This window comes from Manis javanica, chromosome 17, assembly GCF_040802235.1.
Source record: "Manis javanica isolate MJ-LG chromosome 17, MJ_LKY, whole genome shotgun sequence".
Classification (NCBI taxonomy): Eukaryota; Metazoa; Chordata; class Mammalia; order Pholidota; family Manidae; genus Manis; species Manis javanica.
This window is the reverse complement of record NC_133172.1, coordinates 6,974,628-6,996,781: the sequence shown is the minus strand read 5'-3', so window position 1 is coordinate 6,996,781 and position 22,154 is coordinate 6,974,628. Positions and strand designations below refer to the sequence as shown.

The following is a 22,154-nucleotide window of genomic DNA, read 5'->3' as shown; positions in this document are numbered from 1 at the left end:
GCTGGGAGATGCCGCAGGGTCACTCAAAGGGACCGAAGGACAGACGATGGCCTTCCAGCTACTGGTGTCCTATGACACCACATAAAAATAGCCCCATCTGATGGGCTTGGGAGGAAGTGGTGGTGATTTGTTACCCGGACTCCGGGAATGGGATCCCGGGCGCCCTCTGCTGGGGAAAAGGAGGAACACTAAGATTGTAACTCCCATTTCTGGCACTCTCTTACTGTCTATAATTTACTTCGGGGATGCTGTGTCACCATCCCTCTGGATTTCTGTGTTTCTCTTTCTCTGGATCACTTGCCTCCATCTCTCTATGGCCGTCTCTTTCATGATCTTTCACCCTTCCTTGTTTCTGAGTCCCTGCTCCCCTTCTCTCTGGTCTCTCATCCTCTGGGGGCCTCTGAACTCTAGGTGTGAACCGATCCCACCTCCCTGCAGCCCTGCCTCCTACAGCCTCTACCGCTGAGTCTGGAGGTAGGCACTCCTTTGTGTCACCTCCAGTTCTTCCTCCTCCAACTCCTTTGAAACCCAAGTTATCCACAGTGCAGCACCTCTTCCCATCCTTCCCTAATGAACTCATCTGTTACCCTTCTGGCTGCTCTCACCCTGTCATGGAAGCCTTTAGATCCTGGCTTGCTACTCAACTACTGTCATAATTCTCAGTAATTTCAATATCCCCGTAGATGATCCTACCAAAATCTGGCCTGCACTGGATTTTTTCCAAAAAGGACCATTTTTCTTGTCCTATAGGGTAGCCCCAAACCTTGCCACACCCTATCTTGTGCAGTCCATGCCCAGGGCTTTGACGACTCCTTCAACTGACAAATCACCTTGGAAGGAACGCTTTGTGATTTCCCAGGTTGGGTCATAAAAGGCAACTTTCTGACCCATTCTTTTCTTTGGGACACATGTGCAAGCCAGATGTTGAGGCCCATGTGGAGAGGCCGTTAGGCTGCTGGCCTTCAGCCCTGGCTAAACTCACAGCTGATCCCAGCACCAAGCTGCAGCCATGTCACTGGGCCATCTCGGAAGCACGTCCTCCTGCCCCTGCGGATGCTCCTGGGGCAGAGAGAAGCCTTCCCCCGAAACCCATGCCCAGACTGAAGATTTGTGAGCCACACCAATGATCTTTGTTTTCGTCAGCCTGCAGCCTTTGGATGGTGTTTACAAACAGCGAAGTAATGATAACCAGAACATGGCCACTTGGTACTCCAAGCCCATCATTTCCATTGATCATGCTCTCCACCTGATCCCAGCTACCCACTTTCTTTTTTGTGTGTAAGAGTTTTACTGAGCTACCATTCACCCGTTAAAAGTGTACAACACAGTGGCTTTTCGTATATTCTTAAGAGTTGCTCAGCCATCAGCGCAGTCAATCTAGAATGTTTTGTTTCCCCCCAAAGGAACTCTGCACCCCTTAGCTGTCACCCCCTATTGCACCATTCATGCTCACAGTCCTACTCTTGTCCTTGTCCTTAGCAGGAACTACACCCCACCTTCCACTCTTTATTTCTACCATCTCATTCTTTGTCCACGTTCTCCTTTTTTCCAACAACTGATACATTGGCCCTGACACTTGTCCATTGTCTCTGTCTGCTCCCACCTGCCCTCCCTTCCCTCTTTCCCTGCTTCCACAGTCTAATAAAATCACTCCCTTTTGCATCTGTACTCCTTTGCCTAGGACCCCCTGCATTCTTGGGACCAAACCTTAATCCTAGTAAATCCTTTGTCTTCCTCAGTGACTTTCCAGGGGGGCTGTACCCCGAATCCCAACCCTGCCTGCCACCCTGCTACATGTCCCTCATCAGTGTGCCCTCTGCCTCCCCAAGACAGCCATTACCCATCTTTGTTCTCAGATCCTCCACAGCATCCTGACCCAGTGAGCTGATTTACGTCTCTCATTTGCTGAAAACAGAAGCTACCAGAACACTTCATCTTCCCAATGCCCCTTCTATCAGCTGTCCAGGTAGTCTGCGTTTCATGCACCCCCCACCCGCCAAATCCAAGACCAACATCTTGTGTCCTGGATCCCATCTGCCTGTTCCACCCTTGGTCTCTGCTCCTGTCATCACTCCTAATTCTCCTGTGTCATCAGTTTGGAGGACGGAGATTCCTCTCCCCCAGCCCCTGCAAGGTGTCCATGTCCTAAACCCAGGAAGCTTTGAGTATGTTATCTTATACGGCAAAAGGGACTTCGTGGGTGTGATTCAGTTAAGGCTCTTGAATTGGGGAGAGCATCCTGGGTGATCTGATGATCCCAGTGTAATTAGAGGGTCTTTATAAGTGGGAGACAGAAAGGTCAGATTCATAAGAATATATGAGGATAGACATAAAGATCAGAGAGGAGGGAAGGAGCTATGTTGCCAGCTTTGAAGATAGAGGAAGAGGCCTTGAGCGGAGGAATACAGAAGGCCTCTAGAAGCTGGAAAAGGCAAGCAAGGAAACAAATTCTCTCCTAGAGGCTCCAGAAGGACCACAGCCCCACGTGCCCATGTTAGACTTCTGACCTCCAGAACTGGATGACCATCAATGTGTGTTTTAAGCGCTAAGTTTGTGATAATATGTTAACAGCAGCATTAGAAAACTAACACAGCCTCTGTTGTTCCTCAGTATCACCCCTGTGTTACAGGAACACTTAAAAGAAAAACCTTAAAATTTCAGAATAGTTCTACACTTACAGAAAAGTTGCAAAGACATCACCTAGCTCCCCTCATATCAGTGTCGTCCACTGCCATGGTTGTTAAAACCAAAAGACTGACATTGGTAAATACTACTGACTAAATGATAGTCAACGCCTGTTTTCCCACTGATAGTGTTTCTGCATTCCAGGGTACCACGTTGCATTTAGGTGCCATGTCTCCTTGGTTTCCTTCAACCTGTGATTATTTCTTACTTTTCCCTTATCTTTAATGACTTCAACACTTTTGATTCTAGGCTACTGGTCAGCTATTTGGTAGATTGTCCTTCAATGTGTGTTTATCTGTTGTTTTAATTCACTGGAGATTATAAGCTTTGGGGGGTGGAAGAGGGAAGAGAATGCCACAGAGGTGAGGTCCCCTTTTCACAGCATATTGGGGGCACATGATGTTACTACGTCTCATTAAAGGCGATGTTAACTTTGAGTACTTGGTTAGTTACATTTTGTCTTTGGCGACTGTGAATAAAGATGCTATAAAAATCCATGTACATGTTTTGTGTGAACATAAATTAGGGTAGTGTCGGTTGGGTTTTTCCACTGGAAAGTAATTTTTTTTCCCTTTGTAATGAATGAATATTGGGGGGAGTCATCATTTCTGTTCAGTCAAGTTTAACGAGGTTTAATGTACATACAATAAAATTTACCCTTTATAGCGTGCACATCTGTGAGTTTTGGCAAATGAACACAGCCCTGAAACGGCCACTACAATTAAAACATGGAACAGTTCCACCACTGCCCCAAAGTTCCCTCCTTCCCTGTGTTATCAACCGCCTCCCCCACCTCCAGATCTTGAAAACTACTTCTCTCCCTCTGTCCCTCTAGTTCTGCTTTTTCCAAAATGTCAAATTAGTGAAGTCATACAACATGTAGCGTTTTGAATCTGGCTTCTTTCATGTCACGCATCAAAGATTCACTCCCCTTACAGCTATCAGTAATCCTTGCCTTCTTAACACTCAGTAATATTCCAGGGCACTGATATTTGCCTATTTGTTTTTCCACTCACCGCATGAAGACCATTTGAATTACATTTCGTTTTTGGTGACTACGAATAAAGATGCTATAAAAATCCACGTGCATGTTTTTGTGTGAACATAGATATTCAGGTCTCTAGAACACGTAGCTCAAGAGTGGGTTTGCTGGGTTGTATGGTAAGTGTATATTTAACTTTTTTTTTTTTGCCATCAGGGACAATTGTGTTAAAAGACTTTCTTACTATCTTTTCTATTGTAGGAAAAGCCAAAAAACCTTCCTTGACTCCATTTCCCTATCCTGCTCTTGTCACCTTTGCTCTACCCCTTTTGCAGCAAAACTTCTCCCCACCTGAGGAGACTTCCCTATCGAGGAGTCCACTTCATCTCCTGTTGTCTTTCAAGGTCACCTGTAGTTGCCAAACCTCAGCCCTTATATTTTTTCTTCTGCATTTCTCAGCAGCATTGGAACAGCAAGGAACACTGTTTCCTTCTTGAAGCCCTTTGCTTCTTGGCTCCCTGGACACTGACTCTCCCTGTTTGCCTCCTTTATTTCTAGTACTCCTACATCAGTCTCTTTTGCTGGGTCTTCCTGCTTCATCTGAACTCTACATAGTAAGGGGTCTTGGGACTCCATCCTCAGATTTCTTCCCTTCTCCATCTCCTCTCACCTCCTAGCTGAGTTCATTCAATCACATGGCTTCAAATACCATCTCTACCCAGTGCCTCCCGGCTCTGGGGTTCCGGCTCCCAACTCCTCTGTGATTGCCGTGTATCCCAACTTTTACTCCATAGCTCCACCTGAATGTCAAACAGATGTCTTTGGCATGTCCGAACCCAGAACTCCTCAGTTACCCCACCCTCACCACATATTCCCTCTCGACATCAGTGGTACCATCAATCACCCAGTTGTTCAAATCACCCAGTCTACAAATCTACGAGTGAGGATCATTATTATTACTATTATTAAAGGATATTAGCTTCATTTCAAAATTTTCTTTAAATGTGTTATTTGAAATAATTTCAGACTTATGGAAAAGTTGAAAAATAATATAGAGATCCTATATATCCTTCACCTCACCTCCTTCACCCAGTTTTTGCCAATGTCAACTTCTTACACAACCATAGTACAATTATTTGTCAGGACATTAACATCAGTATAATATTACTAACCGACGATACTACAGACCTTATTTGAATTTCACCAGTTTTCCACTAATGGTTGTTTTTTCTGATTCAGAATTGAATCCAGGATCCTGCATTGCATTTTGTTGTCTTCTTGGTCTCCTTTGGGAGTCATTTTTAACTTCTCTTTTTTCCATACACTCTTAATTCCACTCCTATAGCAACTCAATAAGTGAGCTCTACCTTCACAGATACATCCGGTGAATCCCCTCTACACTTTTCCATCTCAGTTCACATCACCATGTCTTCCCTGGAAATTGTAGCCTCCTAACCATCTCCCTGTGTCCTCTTCAGTCCTTTTCGTGCATTTTTTCTGCCCATAGCCATTGAAATGATTGTTTAAAAAATCTTCAAAAAAGGTTATGTCTTTCTCCTGATCAAAACCTTCCGTTATTTTCTATTTCATTTCAAATAAAATCTGCCCTCTCCCCCATGTCATACTTGGCAAGGAACAGCAATGGCTCTTAACAATCATGAAGGGGAGAGATGGTTGGGCAACAGAGTATCTGCATAGTGGCAAAGTCTCACTGCTCATAACCAAGAGGAAAGATGTTCCCTTACAGGACACGTCTAGCAGTCAGCTGCTTGAAGAGGTGGCCAAACTCAGCATGATCATAGTGGAACCATATGACATTATGCACCTCCAGCCGCGATACATATGATGTCCCTAGTGTCACCACAAGAATGCTCGTACCAAAAATGCTTAACTTCAGCCTATTTACATTTCCAGACTTAACTTCCACTTTACCGGCAGAAGAGGGATAGTAGCACAAAGTAAACACCACCGGGAAACAATTAGGCAAATCCAGGATGTGGGACATTCTACTGGAAACTGTCTGAACTCTGGGAAAAACCAACCATGTAATGGGGGAAAAAAAGTGTCCATTTGTCTCTTTTGTGCTAAAGGAAGCTAAAGTGACAGAATAACCAAATGCAATTTGTGAACCTTGATTGCCTCCTGGTTTGGATTAAAACAAAATATTCTTGAGTCAGTTGGGAACGTCTGAATAGGGGCTGGATAAGCTTTCTTAGGGGTGAAAATAATGTTGTCAGAGAATACCCTTATTCTTAGGAGACACATGCTGAAGCATTTAGAGGTAAAGTCTATAGCAATTTACTTTAAAATGGTACAGAAAAAAAATACCAAGGCAGGTTTTTAAAAAAAAATAATTTTAGGAAAAGCTCCAAAAAATAACGCAGAGTTCCTGCATACATACATAAATACATAACGCAAATACGTCAGAATATTTTTAAAGCATGTTTTTACATTGTTTGTTTAAACATGAAATTAGTCATTGTTATAATTTCTGAAATTATTATTAAACAGGTAATTGAATCTATTCAAAAAAGTCAAAACACAGTATTTATTTTATAGATCTACAGGGTCCTAAATAATAGGTTGCCCGCTCTCAGATCCCATGGTCAACAAAATGGGACTCTGGCCATCCCTCCTAAATCGGGGCCTTTGCACTTACTGTTAACCCTGCCCAGATCTCCCTTCCATGGGAATTTTGTTCAAATGTCACCTTTTGAGAAGAGCCTTCCGCTGTCACGCTTTCTAAAATAGCCCGCTGTGGCTACCCAAGCCCTTTACTGTGCCCTATTTTTCTTTATTGTGCCAGCCATTATCTGAAATTATATTTATTCTTTTAAATGTCTATATTGTCTCCCCAGGACAATGTAAGGTCCAAGAAGGGGAAGACTTTGGTCTAGTCATGTTCTATATCCTCAAGCCCAAATAGTACCTAGTACACATTTAGGCGCTCGATTAATTGATTTAATAGGTTAGACATAAATGTAACGACACTATCACGTAGGAACTCTTTGTCTGACGGCGGAGGGGTATACAAACATACACAATGATATACGCATGCGCCCAAGATCCGGAAAGTATGTTAGGAAAAGGAGCGGAGCATCAAAGAGTCTCGCGACATAGGCGGTTGGAGCCGGTACCGCGAGGTGGAAGACGACAGCTACGTGTGGAGCGCGCGTGCGCACTTCGACCTCCTACCTGCAGCGGCAAAGGAATTTAAGGCTCCCGGGGGCGGGGTAGTGACCTTGCGCGTGCGCACTGTCCGCAGCGAAGCCAGGTCCCTGTATGTGAGTCGTCTCGATTCGCGCGACGCGTGCGCAGTTCGGCAGCGGAGGGATTTGGCTCCGGCTCCACCCCTTCCCTCAGTCGCGAGCCGAAGCCGCGCGGACTTGTGAGTAGCGGCCTAGTACGCGCGCTGGACCGGTGACGGAGGCGGAAGGACACGGAAGCCGCCGTAGTCGAGGCCAGAGCGGGAGTCGCTGGTGCTGAGGGGCCGCCGCAGTCGCCGCGAGCCCCTGGACCGTCACCAGGCCGAGGAGGGCGCCGCGCGGCGGGTGAGTGTGACTGAGTAGCTTTCCTGGGATCGGGACCGCTACCCACAAGCCCCTGCGGTGGGCCCAAGTCCCTTCCCCGCGGCCGAACCGCGTTCCCGCGCCACCGCTGCCGCACCTTCTGCACCCTTACCTAGAGGCCTCTGGGCACTTAGGCCTTCTACCCACAGGCCCTTGCAATGTGTTGTCCTCGCCTCCGCAGAGTTCCGGATCCTTACCCATAATTCCTTTTTCTCTTCTGGGGGTGGGGAGGCTAGGTCTGTTACCCACAAGCCCCTGGCTTGAGGGGTTTGCTACATATGACCCTCTCTTGAGTGGAGACTTCCTACCACCTTCGCCCCACCACCTGTTCTCCAAGGTAGGGGACCACCAGCCGCCGCTGCTCTGGACCTTCCTCTTCAGAATTCTTGAGTCCTCCGCAAGCCCCCAGAGGACCTCTGAGACCCACAGCACCTTCCTTGCTAAGGACTCCCGAGACCTAACTACTCAGAAACCCTTCTTCAGTCTCTATTTCCCTTCTTGGCCATGCCCAAGACATAAACGTAACGACACTATCACGTAGGAACTCTTCAGTCTTTATTTCCACCAAGAACTTGCTTTCTTATTCCAGTTTATTCCTTTCTCCAGTGGTTTGGGGATCACTCTGTGTCCTTGCAGAACCAGTTTCAATACTGAGACCTTGCTCCTATTTTCCTCTTTTCTTGCGTTATCCTGACATAAGGCTGTCTGCTTCTGCTCTCAGACTTGGCAAGATGACCCAGTTCCTGCCGCCCAACCTTCTGGCCCTCTTTGCTCCCCGTGACCCCATCCCGTACCTACCACCGTTGGAGAAACTGCCACATGAAAAACACCACAATCAACCTTACTGTGGCATTGCGCCCTACATCCGAGAGTTTGAGGTGAGTTTGCTGAGCAGACTTGGAGAGGTTTGGGGTCTGGGGGACTGGATTTGGGCTCCCAGTCTCTGGCCATTTTCTAGTTTTATGAGTTAAGCAGATGACTTTACTCTTTCTGATTTTCAATATCCTTGTCTTAAATGGGATTGATAACACATCCCTTTTAGGATTTTGTGAAAATTTAGTAACTAGCAGTTTAGGGTTCAGGCTCTGGAGTAAGGTCATCCTTGCACATGCCATTTGTCAAATGTGTGACCTTGCTCATCATTCATGGGGTGGGGGTGGGATATAGTATTTTCCTCATACTGATGGGAAATTAGCTGCAAAATGTATACGGGGCTTGGTACTAGCAGTTAGCAAATGCCAATGTTTGTATTTATCATTTTTGTCATTAGTAGGATGATGTTCATACAGGGTTAGCACCATGTGATGGGATGGTTAAGACCATGGGCTTGAGAATTTCAGCCCTGAACATGCAGGGTAAACAAATACATGAGTTAGGTTCCTGGGCCTCAGTTTTTTCATTCATAAAATTGGAATACCAACATCCACCTCTTAAAGTGCATCACTGTACTCCCTGAGAAACAACTGGCACACAGCCAGAAATCTGAAGAGGAAAGTTCTGGCATTGAGTGGTAAAGGGCAGCTAGAGGTGGAAGAAGTCACAGAGCAGAAATTAATAGAGAAGAATGGCTCTTTAGTAGGATTTGCCACCTTCGGTGAACCAGTACTTGGGAAATGTTATAGCCAATTAAACTAAGTTTAATGGTTACAGGCCAGTGGCACCCTTGGTGCAGATCATGTGCTAGTTAGTGTTGAATGAGTGGTTGGTGAGATCATAAAGAGCTGCCCTGGCCCTCAGAGGGTGTCCAGTTGCTGTGTCTGAGCACTAAGAGGTTTCTTTGTCCTGATTTTTATTTCTGATAAAGTACAAATCTGTTCAGGTTGATCCTTTTGATAAACACAAAATGTTTTCATTTTTCTTGAATTTTTTAAAAAAAAACTACAAAATGAGAGGTCAAATTTTTATTAGGTTCAGCAGGCAAAAAACTACTCTGCGAAATTGCTGTAAAAGTTTCTGAGTACTTCTGATTTCTGTATTTCTCTTGTCATAGATGAGTAACCATTTGCAGGTAGCATTGGTCCATAGACCACACATTGAACTGCACTAGTTCCCTGCCTCTGGGAACTGCATGTTTGCTTGCTTGTGTGCGGGGGGAGTGGTTGAGATGTTTTATTATTTCCTAGGGGTGTCCCTTGTATTTCCCCCAGCCACTCCTACCCTGTCATCTCTCTTCTTGTTCTCAGGACCCTCGAGATGCTCCTCCCCCAACTCGAGCAGAAACCCGGGAGGAACGCATGGAGAGAAAGGTACATAATTTTTGCCTCTTGGCCCTATGTCTTTGCCACTTTCTCCAGGATGTTCCCTGACATCAGGGCACCACTATCTGCATTGCCCACCTTTCTTTTGGCAGAGACGAGAAAAGATTGAGCGGCGACAGCAAGAAGTGGAGACAGAGCTAAAAATGTGTAAGTCTCTTTCTTTCCCTCACAGATCCTTTTGTATTTCTCTCCCCCAAGACCCAGGGAAAGTAGGGCAGTTAGTTGACTTTTGTAGCCCCCACCATTTGCCAATCACTGTGTTTGGTTTAGGCATTTAAGTGGGAGAGGAAGGAGTAAGGGGAAACAGGAAGGGAGCCCTGGTACCTCTGGGCTGCATCCCACAGGGGAGCGCACTGCGAGGGGCTGCCACAGCACAGCGGGTCTCACAGGCTGAGGCAGTGAGGCAGTCCTGGCTCCACCTTTGCTTCCTGACCCTTGGGCTGGGGTCCCGTCTAGGCACAGGAGGAATTGGAGTGTGGGACAGGCATGTTGTAGCTATTAACCAGACTTTACAAGAGGGTCACATCTGACCCTCAAATGGCTCTTGTTAGAGTGTGGGCTTTGTAGTCAGATTGGGGTTTTCCTCCTGCAATCGTGAGGCTTTGGTGAATTGCTTCACTCTGGACCTTACTGCCCAGGGGTGTCCCATTTCCCCGGGGCACTTCTGCAAATGTCTGCCATCTAAATACTTAGGCATGTAGCTGAGAGCTCTGACTCTCAGTAAGCTGCCTTCCTGTCCTTTCTGTGATGTCTCAAAGGCATCTCAGACTCAGTGTTCAGGATGCAGTCAGGATTTCCTGATTTTCCCTCCCCACCAACCTGGTCTCCTTTGGATGCTTCCTTCACCACATAGCCATCCTGCCTTGCAGTCATCACCTCAGCTGTGACCTGGTTTGTTTTTAACATCTGTTTCTCCTCCTCCCTGCCCCTTCCCTAGCCTGTCTCCAAGTCCCATCCTATTACTCTACATGTCACGAATCTGACCCTTTTATCTTTGCTCACCATCTGGTCCCCTCTTTCCTGGATACACAATGATAGTCTTAACTACATCAAGTCCCCCACCAAGTCTTGTAGATCTTTTTAAAATACAACTCTGATTATACCTTTCTTTGCTGACAGCTCTTGGCATAAAGACCCAGAGTCCCTTTCCTACCTCTGTTCCAGACTTGGTCAGCACCATATTCCTCTATTGCTCTAGCCACACTGGCCTCCTTTCATACCTCATCCTCGCCTATAGTCTCCTGTTGATACCTTGGTTTATGTGTAACAGCTGTTCAAATCTCCATTTAGCTGTCACTTCTCAAGGAAGCCTCTCCTGCCTTCCTTGCTCAGGTCGAGTCCCCCTTGTACATTGAAATCCCTGAGTCCTGCTACAGGTTGGTCCTTGTAATCTGCAAGGGGGGATTGCAGATAAACAGACATCTTTACAAAATAGGTTGACAATTGCTCCAGGAAAGCAGGGTTTGAATGAGATCTCCTCACCATGTGGCTCTAGCCCTTACAGAATATGGCACACAGGATTATTGGCGGCAACTCACTTGGGGCGTCTTTCAGTTCTGCTGCTGGGCACAGGCCCTGTAGGGCTAACCCATGTGAGTTTTGATCCCGCTTCTGCCACTTAATAGCCGAGTAACCTTGAATAAGTCACTTTTTCCCATAGAAGTTGTTTTCCATACTTTAAAAAATGGAATCCTGGCAAGTTAAATGACACTGAGGATGCAGTCAGTCAACTGCAGAATGTGGGAAATGGTATAGGACAAAATTGTGACCCAGCCTCCTTAACAAGTGGGAAGGAAAGGGGGATGGAGTGAGCCATATGGATTAAAGAGTTAAGACACTTCAACAAAATGACAAGTGTGGCGCTTGTTTGAATCTTGATCCAAATGAGCGAACAGTAAAAATCCAGTTTTGAAACAATTGAGGATGTTGGAACATTGGACACTGGGTCTCAGTTAAGGAATTCATACTAACTTTCTAAGGTGTAATAGTCCTGTGGTTATGGTTTCTTAAAAAGTCTGTTAGAAACTAATATGGTGTATCTGGAGCTTGATTTAAAATATTCTGGTCGGGTGAGGATAGAGATGAAACAAGTTTGGCCATGTGTTGATAACTGAAGCTGGTTCATAGGGGTTCATTGTACTAGTCTGTCTTTCCCTAAGTGTTTGGACATCTCCACAATGAGAAAGGAAAAGAATGGAGTAAGTATAGTAGGGTTTCTATGGCCCTGAGAGTCTCATCCCCATCTACAGAAGCCTGCTGTGCTTCGTCACAGTAACAGCTGCCGTTTGGGTCCTTGCCCCCTGCTGAGCACCAGATGCTCTTCACCTTAACTGACGTACTACGGCTTCCAAGTTGTTACTGCCATTTTAAGAAAACAGCCTTGTTGAGAACTGTGTGCTTACCAAGAGTGAGAGTTCTGAGGTTTTCTCCACCACCTAAAAGTTTAGTGAGGTTTCACAATTCTATAGGCCAAACCTTTGAGCCCCTGCTCTGGCTGCCACCTAGATAATCCTTTTCATCAAGGATTTCCTTAAGGCAGGGTTGCCAGCAGAACATGAGTGCTGGGGGTGGGTGTGTGCGCGCCTGTGCCTGCTGACTCGTGGACTGCTGACCAGCTTTGGTTCTTTGCCACCCTCTTTGAGCTGATGTGTCTTTTCCTTCAGATATGTGGGTACTATTGGTTCAGCTGTGCTAGCTTTTACCTTCAGTCATACTCCTGGGCCCTGGGGAAGCAAGAACAGCAGAGATTCGTGCAGTGTGGCAAGGGTGACTCCCCCTTTGGTCTGCAGGGCACCTCTGGGCTGCCTGGCAGGAAACTCAGCTCTGCTGTTCAGCCTTTGTCCACTCCCCTGGCAGTGAGCAGTACTCCCACTGTAGTGGTCGTGCCATACCTGTTAGGCTACCTGCTACCTACTGTTGACAGGGTATATATTTCCTGTTGTTGCTGTAACACCTTCCGGTCTTCAGTCAGATGTCAGCATTTCAGTGAGACTTTTCTGACCTTCCCAATAAAATCCTCTCCATTTCTCTGTCATTGTCTGGTAGAACTAGATGATTTTATTTCCCTTGTTTACTGTCAGGCTTCCTCCATTAATGTATGAGCTCCAAGAAGTCAGGACTCTTCTGTCTTGTTCATTTGAGTCTCTGATATCTGTGACAATTTTAGGCACATACTAATGCCTAACAGATAACTGCTGGGTGAATGGCTGAGAGCAACCCAATGCAGACTGAGAGACCTGGGCACAGAAAATTTCCACCTCAACTGATGAGGCATGGAGAGGAGCTGAGGGTGGCAGGCACAGGGTGGGTTGTCTTCAAAGGTTACCATCACTTTCACGTAGTTGTTACCTTAAAATTGGGCCCAGTCTTCTCCTTTTTAAGAAATTCCCTAGTTATCTTCAACGTAGTTTATGTTTGTAGCCAAGCTTTTTCAATGGAAACAAATCTGTGACATGATCTCTGGCTTCTTGCAACACCCAGAGTATCTTCCAGAGAAGCTAGTGCCCAAGTTCAGCATGGAAGCCTGGTAACAGAACGCCTGGGCTCTGAGGTCAGGCTGGGATGGACAGCTGGGCTTGGCCTCTTTGTTGTTCTGACACATCTTTTCTTGCTACAGGGGTTTTGTTTCCATTTGAAAAATGATGATAAATCTTAGTGTCTAGTGGTGTCTAGGCCTAATTAAACGTCCAATAAGTTAATAATTCCTTTTCTCACCCTCACCCAGAATACGGCAAGTCCTGAGGCTAGCACTGCTATAGAAGAACCACCCGCCGTGCAGTGGGCGGGGGCGCCTTTGCAGCCCCTGCAGGAGTCCTGGCCACTTGGATGTCCTGTGGCCTCCACACTTGGTGGGAAGGACTCAGGACTGACCCATCAGAATCCCCTATGGAATTGGTTTTGTAATTGACTTTGGTTCCTGTCTGTGGAGGCACTTACTCCTTACTTTCCCAGGAATAAGAATTTGATGGGCGTCTTGTGAGCGTTACAGGGCATAGGGAGGAAAGCTGGGCTGTGACTCCTAGGCTCCCACTGGCATCCTCAGGGGTGCCTGATCTCAGGCTTCCCTGCAGGCTGTAGTTACTGCCAGTGGGTGGCAGTGTGGCCCTGCTGCTGAGGGCAGAAGCTCAGCACCTGGATGGGCCAGAGATGCCCAGTGGGGCTTCTGGGCTTAAGTTACACCCAGGAGGGATGAGCCCTTAGAATGTGTAGGTCTGAAGTGGCAGTTAGGCCATCCCCTGTCCTGTTGGCCTGAAGTTAGCCTTACCTTCTGCCATCAACGTAAGTCTGTCACTTGGATGAAAGCTGTCGTGCTTCAGGGAAGCTGGCTCAGAGAGGGGCGTGCCCAAAGTCACCAGCAGTTTTCTCTAATGGGCCTCTGCCCGCCTGCGTCTGTCTTGCTAGGCTGGCCCGTTGGCACCTTCTGCTTACAGATTCTGCTCTTCCTGCACAGGGGACCCTCACAATGATCCCAATGCTCAGGGTGATGCCTTCAAGACGCTCTTTGTGGCCAGAGTGGTGAGTGCCTGGCTCCCACCCCCTGGGGCCCCTGAGGAGCCTGAAATCCAGGCTGCCAGGGCTTGGGAACAGAACAAAGGACAACAGGCTGTGTCCTGGGAATACTCTGAGGGCTTTGGACAAATCACTTCTCCTACTCATCTTCGTATCTGTCTTTTCGTAGAACTATGATACAACAGAATCCAAGCTCCGGAGAGAGTTTGAGGTGTACGGACCCATCAAAAGAGTGAGTGTGCTGGGTGGGACAGTGGGTGTGTGGAGGGAGGGAGAAGGCTGGCTTCCAGCCCCAGGGTCACATCACAGCACTTGAGGTCTTTGGTGTCCATGGCCCAGGTTTGTATCTTCACGGCATTTCCATGCAGCAGACTTTGGGTGGCAGAATTAAAATTAAGTAATAACCACCTGTTGATAGGTTTAAACAGGTGGGCAAACTACAAGCTTACTACCTATAAATAAAAATTTATTGGTATCCGGCCAGGCCCATTTGTTTACTATTGTCTGTTTGCTGTTGCTGTGAGGCAGAGTTGGGTAGTTGTGACAAAAGACCACACAGCCCTCAGAGCTGGAAATATCTAATAGTCTGACCATTTCTAAAAATTGTATGCCAGTTTAACTGACATTTACTCATTTAATTTGAAAGTCACTTAAATTCTCTGGGGAGTAGTAAGGCCTTGAGGTCACCTTGCATGTAAACTGCTCAGCATAGCACCATTAGCACATCAGGCCTGGCATGCATGTGAGCTGAGTAGTTTTAATTGATGGGATGGGATGTTTGTGTCAAAAGTAACCTCTGCCCATCCCTGCCCTCCCCCCAGATACATATGGTCTACAGTAAGCGCTCAGGAAAGCCCCGAGGCTATGCCTTCATTGAGTATGAACATGAACGAGACATGCATTGTGAGTAACTCCTGCCTGAGTCCTGCCCTCTGACCCTCTCTTTTCTGCTGCCCCTGCCCCTTCCCGTTGTCTGTTCCCACCTGCCAAACCTGACATTAGCGATGTCTTTTCTCCTTCTCCCTCTGTTTCTGATATATCTTTTTTTTTTTTATATATATACGTGTTTTTTAAAAAACCAAAACCAAAATCCCCCACAACGTGTGTGTGTGTGTGTGAACCTGGGGAGGTAAGTGTCACACGTTGAACCTCAGGGGCAAGAAGGGAACTGGGTGGGGGCTAGGGACAGCTGGAGGTGGGAGGGGTCGGATTTGGGGGAGCCTCTCCCCATCCCCCCCCACTGGAGTTGGGGGCGGCCAGGTTGGAATGAGGACTGGCCTTTGAACCTGCCCTCTCTTCCTCCCAGCAGAGCTGGGGCTGGGCCACCCGACCCTCCGCCTCCTCACCCCTGGCCCCCAGCCCTGTTCCTCAGCGGGCAGTGGGCTGGTGGACGTGTTCAGCGCCTGCCTCCACATCTCCGAAGCCCCCTTTGAGGCTGCGGCAGCATCCACATGGGCAGGGATGGGTGGGGGGGCGGGGCAGGGCTGCGGCGTGTCCAGGGGCCGCCGTATTAATTGACTGTTCTTATTGTCACTGCAGCCACCACGCAGCTGGCTTGCAGCTGATGCTTACGCTCCCCTTACAACACCTCAGTGTATGGTTGGTATAAGGGTTTGTATCATGGGTAAGATCACTCAGCACCGCACACCAGCCCAGCTTAGCCAGGCAGCGCAGGAGCAGCGAGGCGTCCCTCCTCCCACCCCCAGTCGCCCCCTCAGCCTCCCCGCACCCAGAACCCATTCCTCATTTGGGTGCCCTTTGTCCCTCCAGCTCCCCATCTCTCCTGATCCATATATTCTGTGATAATCTTGCTGATCCCAGGAAGGGAAAAATGAACCCTGATGGGAAAGGCAGTGGGCCTCTGCAGTTGGGCTCCACCCGACATCCCTTCTTCCCTGGATTCATGACATCAGTGGCAAGGTGGTGGGAGTATCAAAGACAGGGTGCGCCAGGGCCAGGGCTCTGTGTGGAGCCCTTCGTGCCCTGCCCCCGTGCCTTCTGCAGGACTGTCACTGCCGTGTCCCTGGGGAATCTTTTTGGTTACTAGACTTGGGCTGCTCTGCCCCCTTCCTATCTGCCTTATCCTGGTTTAAGGCCTCCCAAGGGGCTGCGGTGCCCATCTGCTCTCAGAGTGCAAGGGATTGGGATGTGGGCGGGATCAAGTGATACACTGCACACAGCTGGAGGACGTGTAGATTTTATTAAGACCCTTCCACTGTCTAGAGACCTAAGAGAGGGAGAGAGAGAGAAGCCTAGAAGTACACATGTCACACGTTTTCTTTGCTGTCTCCCGGGTTGGGCCTCTTCTGGGGTTTGGGACACTGAACCAGAGCAGGGTTCCTTTGCTTGACTGTGTTCCTGTCCTTAAATTCCTTCCCCCACTGCCCTCTGGGCTCAGGGGCCAAATGGCCCCTCCTCCTCAGATCACGGGCAGCACTCCATCTCCTGGACCCCCCAGGCTGTCCCCTTGCGTGCCAGCCTTTGGGCTGCAGCAGGTGGTGGGAGGGAGTGTGAAGTTCAAGATGGAAAAGTCATTCCATGTGCTGAGGGGGTGGGGCGTGTGCCTAGTTTAGCGTGGACTTACTGGGAAGGGGTGAAGGCAGACAGGTTTGCCAAGGCCTCCCCAGCCTTTTCAAGTTCAAACAAGAAAGTCCCCGGGCTTTCCAGCTCCCAGACTTGATGTTAGTTTTTACCTCCGCCTCTCTGAGGGCCTCCGTGAGGTTTCTTGGGGTCCACCACTTCCTCTGCCTGTCTCCAGGTGGTGCAGGAGATGCGGTTCCTCTCCCTTTCTGTGGCTCCCTAGGACCCCCCATTCCCTTTCCTGTAGCTTTAGATGACCCCGTGGTGGTGGGTGTGGGGTCTGTGCGCGTGCTCAGGTAAGCTTGGGGGCTCCAGGTAAGCGGTCCCGTGTCCCCCCCCGGGAAGCCCGCCTCCTCGCCAGGCCCCCAGGAGTTGCCGAGCCCCCCCCATCCCGCTCGGTTTGGACACCCGCAAGGCCGGCATCGGTAAATGGCACCTTTTTCTCTTCCTCTGGTTGTTATTTGGGGGGGAGCGGGCTGGGGCGGGGCAGGGTATTGTGGTTGGTTGAGGACAACCCCCTAGGCCAGGGCTGGGGGGAGAAATAGGGACTTCGGTCTTCCCAACATACCCATGTAAGACAGGCCAGCATCAGGCCTGCCCTCTGCCCTGTCCCACTGGGGAGCAGGAGTGTGCCTCTCTTCGCATCTCCCCCTCCACTGCTCACCCTTTCCAAGGCTCTGCCAGGGCTCTGCCTCCCATCATGTGTGGAGCTGGGTGGGGTGTGGAGGGAGAGATGGGCTGGAGGCTGGGGTTGGGTGGCAGTCAGTCGCCTCAGGTAAGGCAGGAATTTTCAGTAGCACCGCACGTCTCCCATGCCTCCCTCCACTTCCCCTCTCCCTCACTGCTGTAGTGGGGGGCCCCTCCAGGCCCCCTGGGAGCACCATAACCGACTCTTCTGCTCCCTGCCATCTCCTAGAGTTCTCCCACCCCCTTCTGGTTCATTTTCTGTTCTGATGTCTGTTCCCCCCACACTCACCCTACCCCCCCCTAAAAATTGCAGAAAAAGAAAACTGGTGTGAACTGGGGTGCAGAGCGGCCCAACTGGGCCTCCTCCCCCGGCACAATGTTTTTAGGTGCATGCTGGGGTTGTGGAGGCGCCCTCCCCCACAGCAGAGTCCAGCCTTAAGTTAACCTCCGGTTTCTTTGCAGCGACTTTGGCCGCCTTGGCAGGAGGGGGCTGCTCTGTCAAATGGGAGTAGGAAGGGCCAGAGTTGGGAACAAGAGGTTGGGGTGGTTTTGCCCCCCAATAATGATTGGGGGTGATAAGCAGATTCTGAGATGGAGCAGGCCCCTCCCCAGTTTGGGAGAGGGCCCGTCTGGCTGTCAGTTGCCTGGCTGGCTGGTGGGCGTGCCTGGGTGTATGTGTGCGTGTGCGTATGTGTGCATGTGTGAGAGCATTGATGGGGACCTGGGGGTGGGGATGCTGCAGAGCCGGGCCTTGTCCTGACTAGAGGACCCCTGGGGACTCCTCCCCTTCCCCCTTCCCACATCTGTTGCAGCCGCTTACAAGCACGCAGACGGCAAGAAGATTGATGGCAGGAGGGTCCTTGTGGATGTGGAAAGGGGCCGAACCGTGAAGGGCTGGAGGCCCCGGCGACTAGGTGAGACGTCCTGCCCAGGCTGGGCTCTGAGGGTCTTGCACTTGGTGGCTTCTCACCTTTTATCTCCCACGCCCTCTGCTGCTTTCTGTCTCCTTTCCTCTCCCTGCTTATTGGGCTGCTCACATCCTTCCTCCAGGGCTCATCCTCTCTCATCACCATCACTTCTGGTTCTGCGTTACTAATGAAGAGCAGAGCACTGGCTCGGAGGGGCCAGTCCAGGATCAGATGCTGGCTGAGGACTGGATTTCCCCTTTTCTTGTCTCATTTTCCTAGTCCTGCAAAGTGGGAATGACTTTATGGTTCACTAAGTGCAGCATATCAGGTGCCCATCATATAGCAAGTGGCATATGGCAGGGTTTAGAAATGTTAATTTCTCATTTGGTTATACTTTGTTCGCACTGGTTCCGTTATTCATTGATTCAGCAAATGCTATTTGATCACCAGCTGTGTACCAGGCTTTTAGTCAAGAGCAAGACAAACATATAGACAGCCTCTGTAATTGTCATTCACCATCTCAGTCAAGGTCAGTTTGAGCTTTCTAAAGCATAAAGGGGCCATGTTGATAATGGAATTCTGGGTGTCCTTGGAGCCCAGAGACGTCATAATGCCAGGGGTCCTTAAGAGGACCTGGCAGCCAGACCTTAAAGCTGTCAAGAGCTGCGTCTGTCATCTTTGTAGCTTGCTTTTGCCGCATTTGCTGTCCATGCAGACTGGTCTCTTCTGTGTTTGCCCACACTGCGTTCCCCAGCTCCCTGCTTTACACCCAGTCCTGGATTTGTTTTGGGGGTAGTCAGCTGTCAGTGGCTTGGTGTTGGGCCTGGACCTGGGGCTGAGGTCCTGCCATCCAAACATGCCAGTTGAGGACCGACTCCTGCCAGAGTGAGTGACAGTTCTCAGAGAAGATGGTCTTCTTTGGGAAGATACCCCAGTGGGTCTAGTACCCTCTGTTCTTATTCCTGCTTCCTGGCTCACCATGCATTCTCTCCTGACTGACCTGTGGCTGGGTAGACCACACATTGAGCAGATGAGTCTCTGAACTTAATACACAGGTTCTTATCTACCTCTCCTGTTTCTTTGGGGTTGAGTGAGTTCTTCAGTGCTGTTTCCTATTGTAGAATCCTGGAATGCCAGAATTTTCTAGTTCGGTTGGCACTCAAGCTTTCTGTTGTCGATACCTGATACATCTTGACCTAACATACAGGCAAAAATATATATCACCGAACAGTTCTATGAAGCAGTAATTACCTTTTCTATAGGCAGTTCATACTAGTATTTTATATTCTTTTGCCTTATTTTGTTAATATGTTGGCTGTAACCAGTTGATGCATGTGCTCCATGGCTGGGTTAGACCTGAAAGTTGAAAACACAGGTCTGTTCTGTGCGGTACCTGTAATGTTGCAGATGCCTGGCCAATTGCCTGTCCCTATTTTAATGTCTGATATCCAAGCAGCCTCTTCCTTTTTCACTGTCATTGCTGAAAGTCTTTCCTTGTATTTTTACCATGCCTGCCCCACTGAAGCCTGCTTCTAGGCAGTGTGGTACGGAAGAGTGTGCTTGAGGGAAAGGGTAGGTTCTCAAGTTGGCCAGGAGTCATGTTCCAGATCTTCTTCACCTTCTTTGCTGAGTCACCTCGGGCAAGTTACTTTATCGGAGTTTTTTTTCCATTTTAAGGAGACGATCAGATATGCCTTAGGGTTTTTCAGTCAGTTATTGACTCTCATACCTTGCTATTCTGGATGTGCTGGTTACAAGGAGTAGAGCCGAAGTGCCGGTGTTCATGGTATATAACTTTCTGCTGGGAGAGGCAGGTATTAATCAACTCACACATTGGTATAACATCGAAAACTCCCAAGTCCTGGAAAGGTGTGGTGCATGAGTATACAGCGGAGAATGACCTAGTCGGGTAGGCCAGGGAAGGCTTTCTGGGGAAGCGGTGTTTGAGAGTCAGTTGCCATACTAGGCAAGGCAGATCAGATTCCAGGGAAAGGTGAAGATCCCAGAAACTGGGTGGGGCAGGAGGGAGATGGAGGGTAGGAGGCCACTGAAAAGCACCGGGGACATATGGAGCCGGGGCCTTTGGTTTGAAAGCTGGGCAAGGCAGGCACTGGACAGGGGCTGGGCTTTGGGCAGTGTGATGCCATTGGAGGCTTTGAAGCAGGACATTGGAAGGTCACTGTGGCCTTGGGTTTGTGTGAAGATGGGGATGAGGATGACTTGAAAGGGTTTGTGAAGTGACTGTGTCCTGTGTAGTGGTTAAGAATAGGGGCTCTTTTGGAGTCTAATTACAGGTGTTTCCTGACTAGCACTTTGTGGATATCATGTTTAAAGAATGCACACAATGTCCTTATAGCCCCTGGCCCCACAGGCATCAGCAGAAGTGGTCGGTGTCCTTCCCTTTGTTCTTCGATGCCCCTTGGTTCCCCTCCTGCCCTGCCCAGTCTGACCCCCTGTTCCGCCTCCCCTGCTCCCAGGAGGTGGCCTCGGTGGCACCAGAAGAGGTGGGGCCGATGTGAACATCAGGCATTCCGGCCGCGACGATACATCCCGCTATGATGAGAGGTGAGATGGGGCAGCCGGTTTCCTCGTGTGGGGGGTGGTCACATGGGGAGCCCAGCCGCAACCCGCTGCCCATGTCATCCAGGCCGGGCCCCTCCCCGCTTCCGCACAGGGACCGGGACCGGGACCGCGAGCGGGAGCGCAGGGAGCGAAGCCGCGAGCGAGACAAGGAGCGGGAAAGGCGACGCTCCCGCTCTCGGGACCGGAGGCGGCGCTCCCGGAGTCGGGACAAGGAGGAGCGGCGGCGCTCCAGGGAGCGTAGCAAGGACAAGGACCGGGACCGGAAGCGGCGGAGCAGCCGGAGCCGAGAGCGGGCGCGACGGGAGCGGGAGCGCAAGGAGGAGCTGCGAGGTGGCGGAGGTGGGGGCGACATGGCGGAGCCCTCCGAGGCTGGTGACGCGCCTCCTGATGACGGGCCACCCGGGGAGCTGGGGCCTGACGGACCTGATGGTCCAGAGGAAAAGGGCCGGGATCGTGACCGAGAACGTCGTCGGAGCCACCGGAGTGAAAGGGAACGCCGCCGGGACCGCGACCGGGACCGGGATCGCGAGCACAAGCGGGGGGAGCGGGGTGGTGAACGGGGCAGGGATGAGGCCCGAGGTGGGGGTGGCGGCGGCCAGGACAACGGGCTAGAGGGTCTGGGCAACGAAGGCCGAGACATGTACATGGAGTCCGAGGGAGGCGACGGGTATCTCGCTCCAGAGAACGGGTATTTGATGGAGGCTGCACCGGAGTGAAGAGGGCCTCCCTGGTTTTGTTTGGACGTGTTCCTACCCACCCCCTTGCTGTCATTCTCTCCCCCAGTCTCCTTGGCCACCACCTAAGTTTGCCAGCCAAGGGTAGGAGTCTTCTTGTTTGTTCCTGGCTCCTTGGATTTAAAAATAAAATAAATTCCTGTTGATAATGGGCACCTTGGTTTCTTCGCTGCCCTTAATGTGTTCCCCAGAAGGGTGCCACCTGACTTGGCAGCCCTGCTATCAAGAGCGGGCGCGATGGAGCGGCAGCACAAGGAGGAGCTGCGAGGGGGTGGGGGTGGGGGCGACATGGCAGAGTCCTCCGAGGCTGGTGGCGCGCCTCCTGACCACGGGCCTTATGCTGCGGCCTTGAGCTTTATGACCTGAGCCTGGGGCTGCCCCCACACCAGAGCTGTTTAAAGGGGAGTAAGGAACTTCTCCAAAAGGGGCCTTGGTCCCTTTTCAAATTTCTTTTTTATTTTACTTTCACACACTTCGGGGATTGTTCATACCCCTATGGGTGTGGTGCACTAGGCACTAGATGATTCTGTGGAAGCTGCAACTTTGTATGAAAAGGAAGCTGTTGTCTGAGTCGGTGAGCAGGAAGAGGAGTGAGGCGACAAAATACAAGAGCAGAACTAAGTTAAGACTGGGTAGAGCGGATGGAATCCGCACAGGGC

At 49.8% G+C, this 22,154-nt stretch overlaps 1 protein-coding gene across 2 annotated transcripts; it reads left to right on the top strand.

Moving 5' to 3' along the window:
• Nucleotides 1–7,003: 7,003 nt before the first annotated feature.
• Nucleotides 7,004–21,648, top strand: SNRNP70 (small nuclear ribonucleoprotein U1 subunit 70). 2 transcript variants are annotated; one of them, XM_017665610.3, is made up of 10 exons: nucleotides 7,004–7,218; nucleotides 7,958–8,114; nucleotides 9,420–9,482; nucleotides 9,587–9,641; nucleotides 13,945–14,009; nucleotides 14,173–14,235; nucleotides 14,825–14,906; nucleotides 18,083–18,184; nucleotides 20,656–20,743; nucleotides 20,853–21,648. In XM_017665610.3, the coding sequence occupies exons 2-10, from the start codon at nucleotides 7,968–7,970 to the stop codon at nucleotides 21,475–21,477; spliced, it is 1,290 nt and encodes a 429-aa protein (XP_017521099.1). In that variant the 5' UTR covers nucleotides 7,004–7,218; nucleotides 7,958–7,967; the 3' UTR covers nucleotides 21,478–21,648. The 2 variants fall into 2 exon arrangements, with proteins under 2 accessions (XP_017521099.1, XP_017521098.1); XM_017665609.3 differs by having other exon boundaries at nucleotides 20,826–21,648.
• The last annotated feature ends 506 nt before the right edge of the window (nucleotides 21,649–22,154 follow it).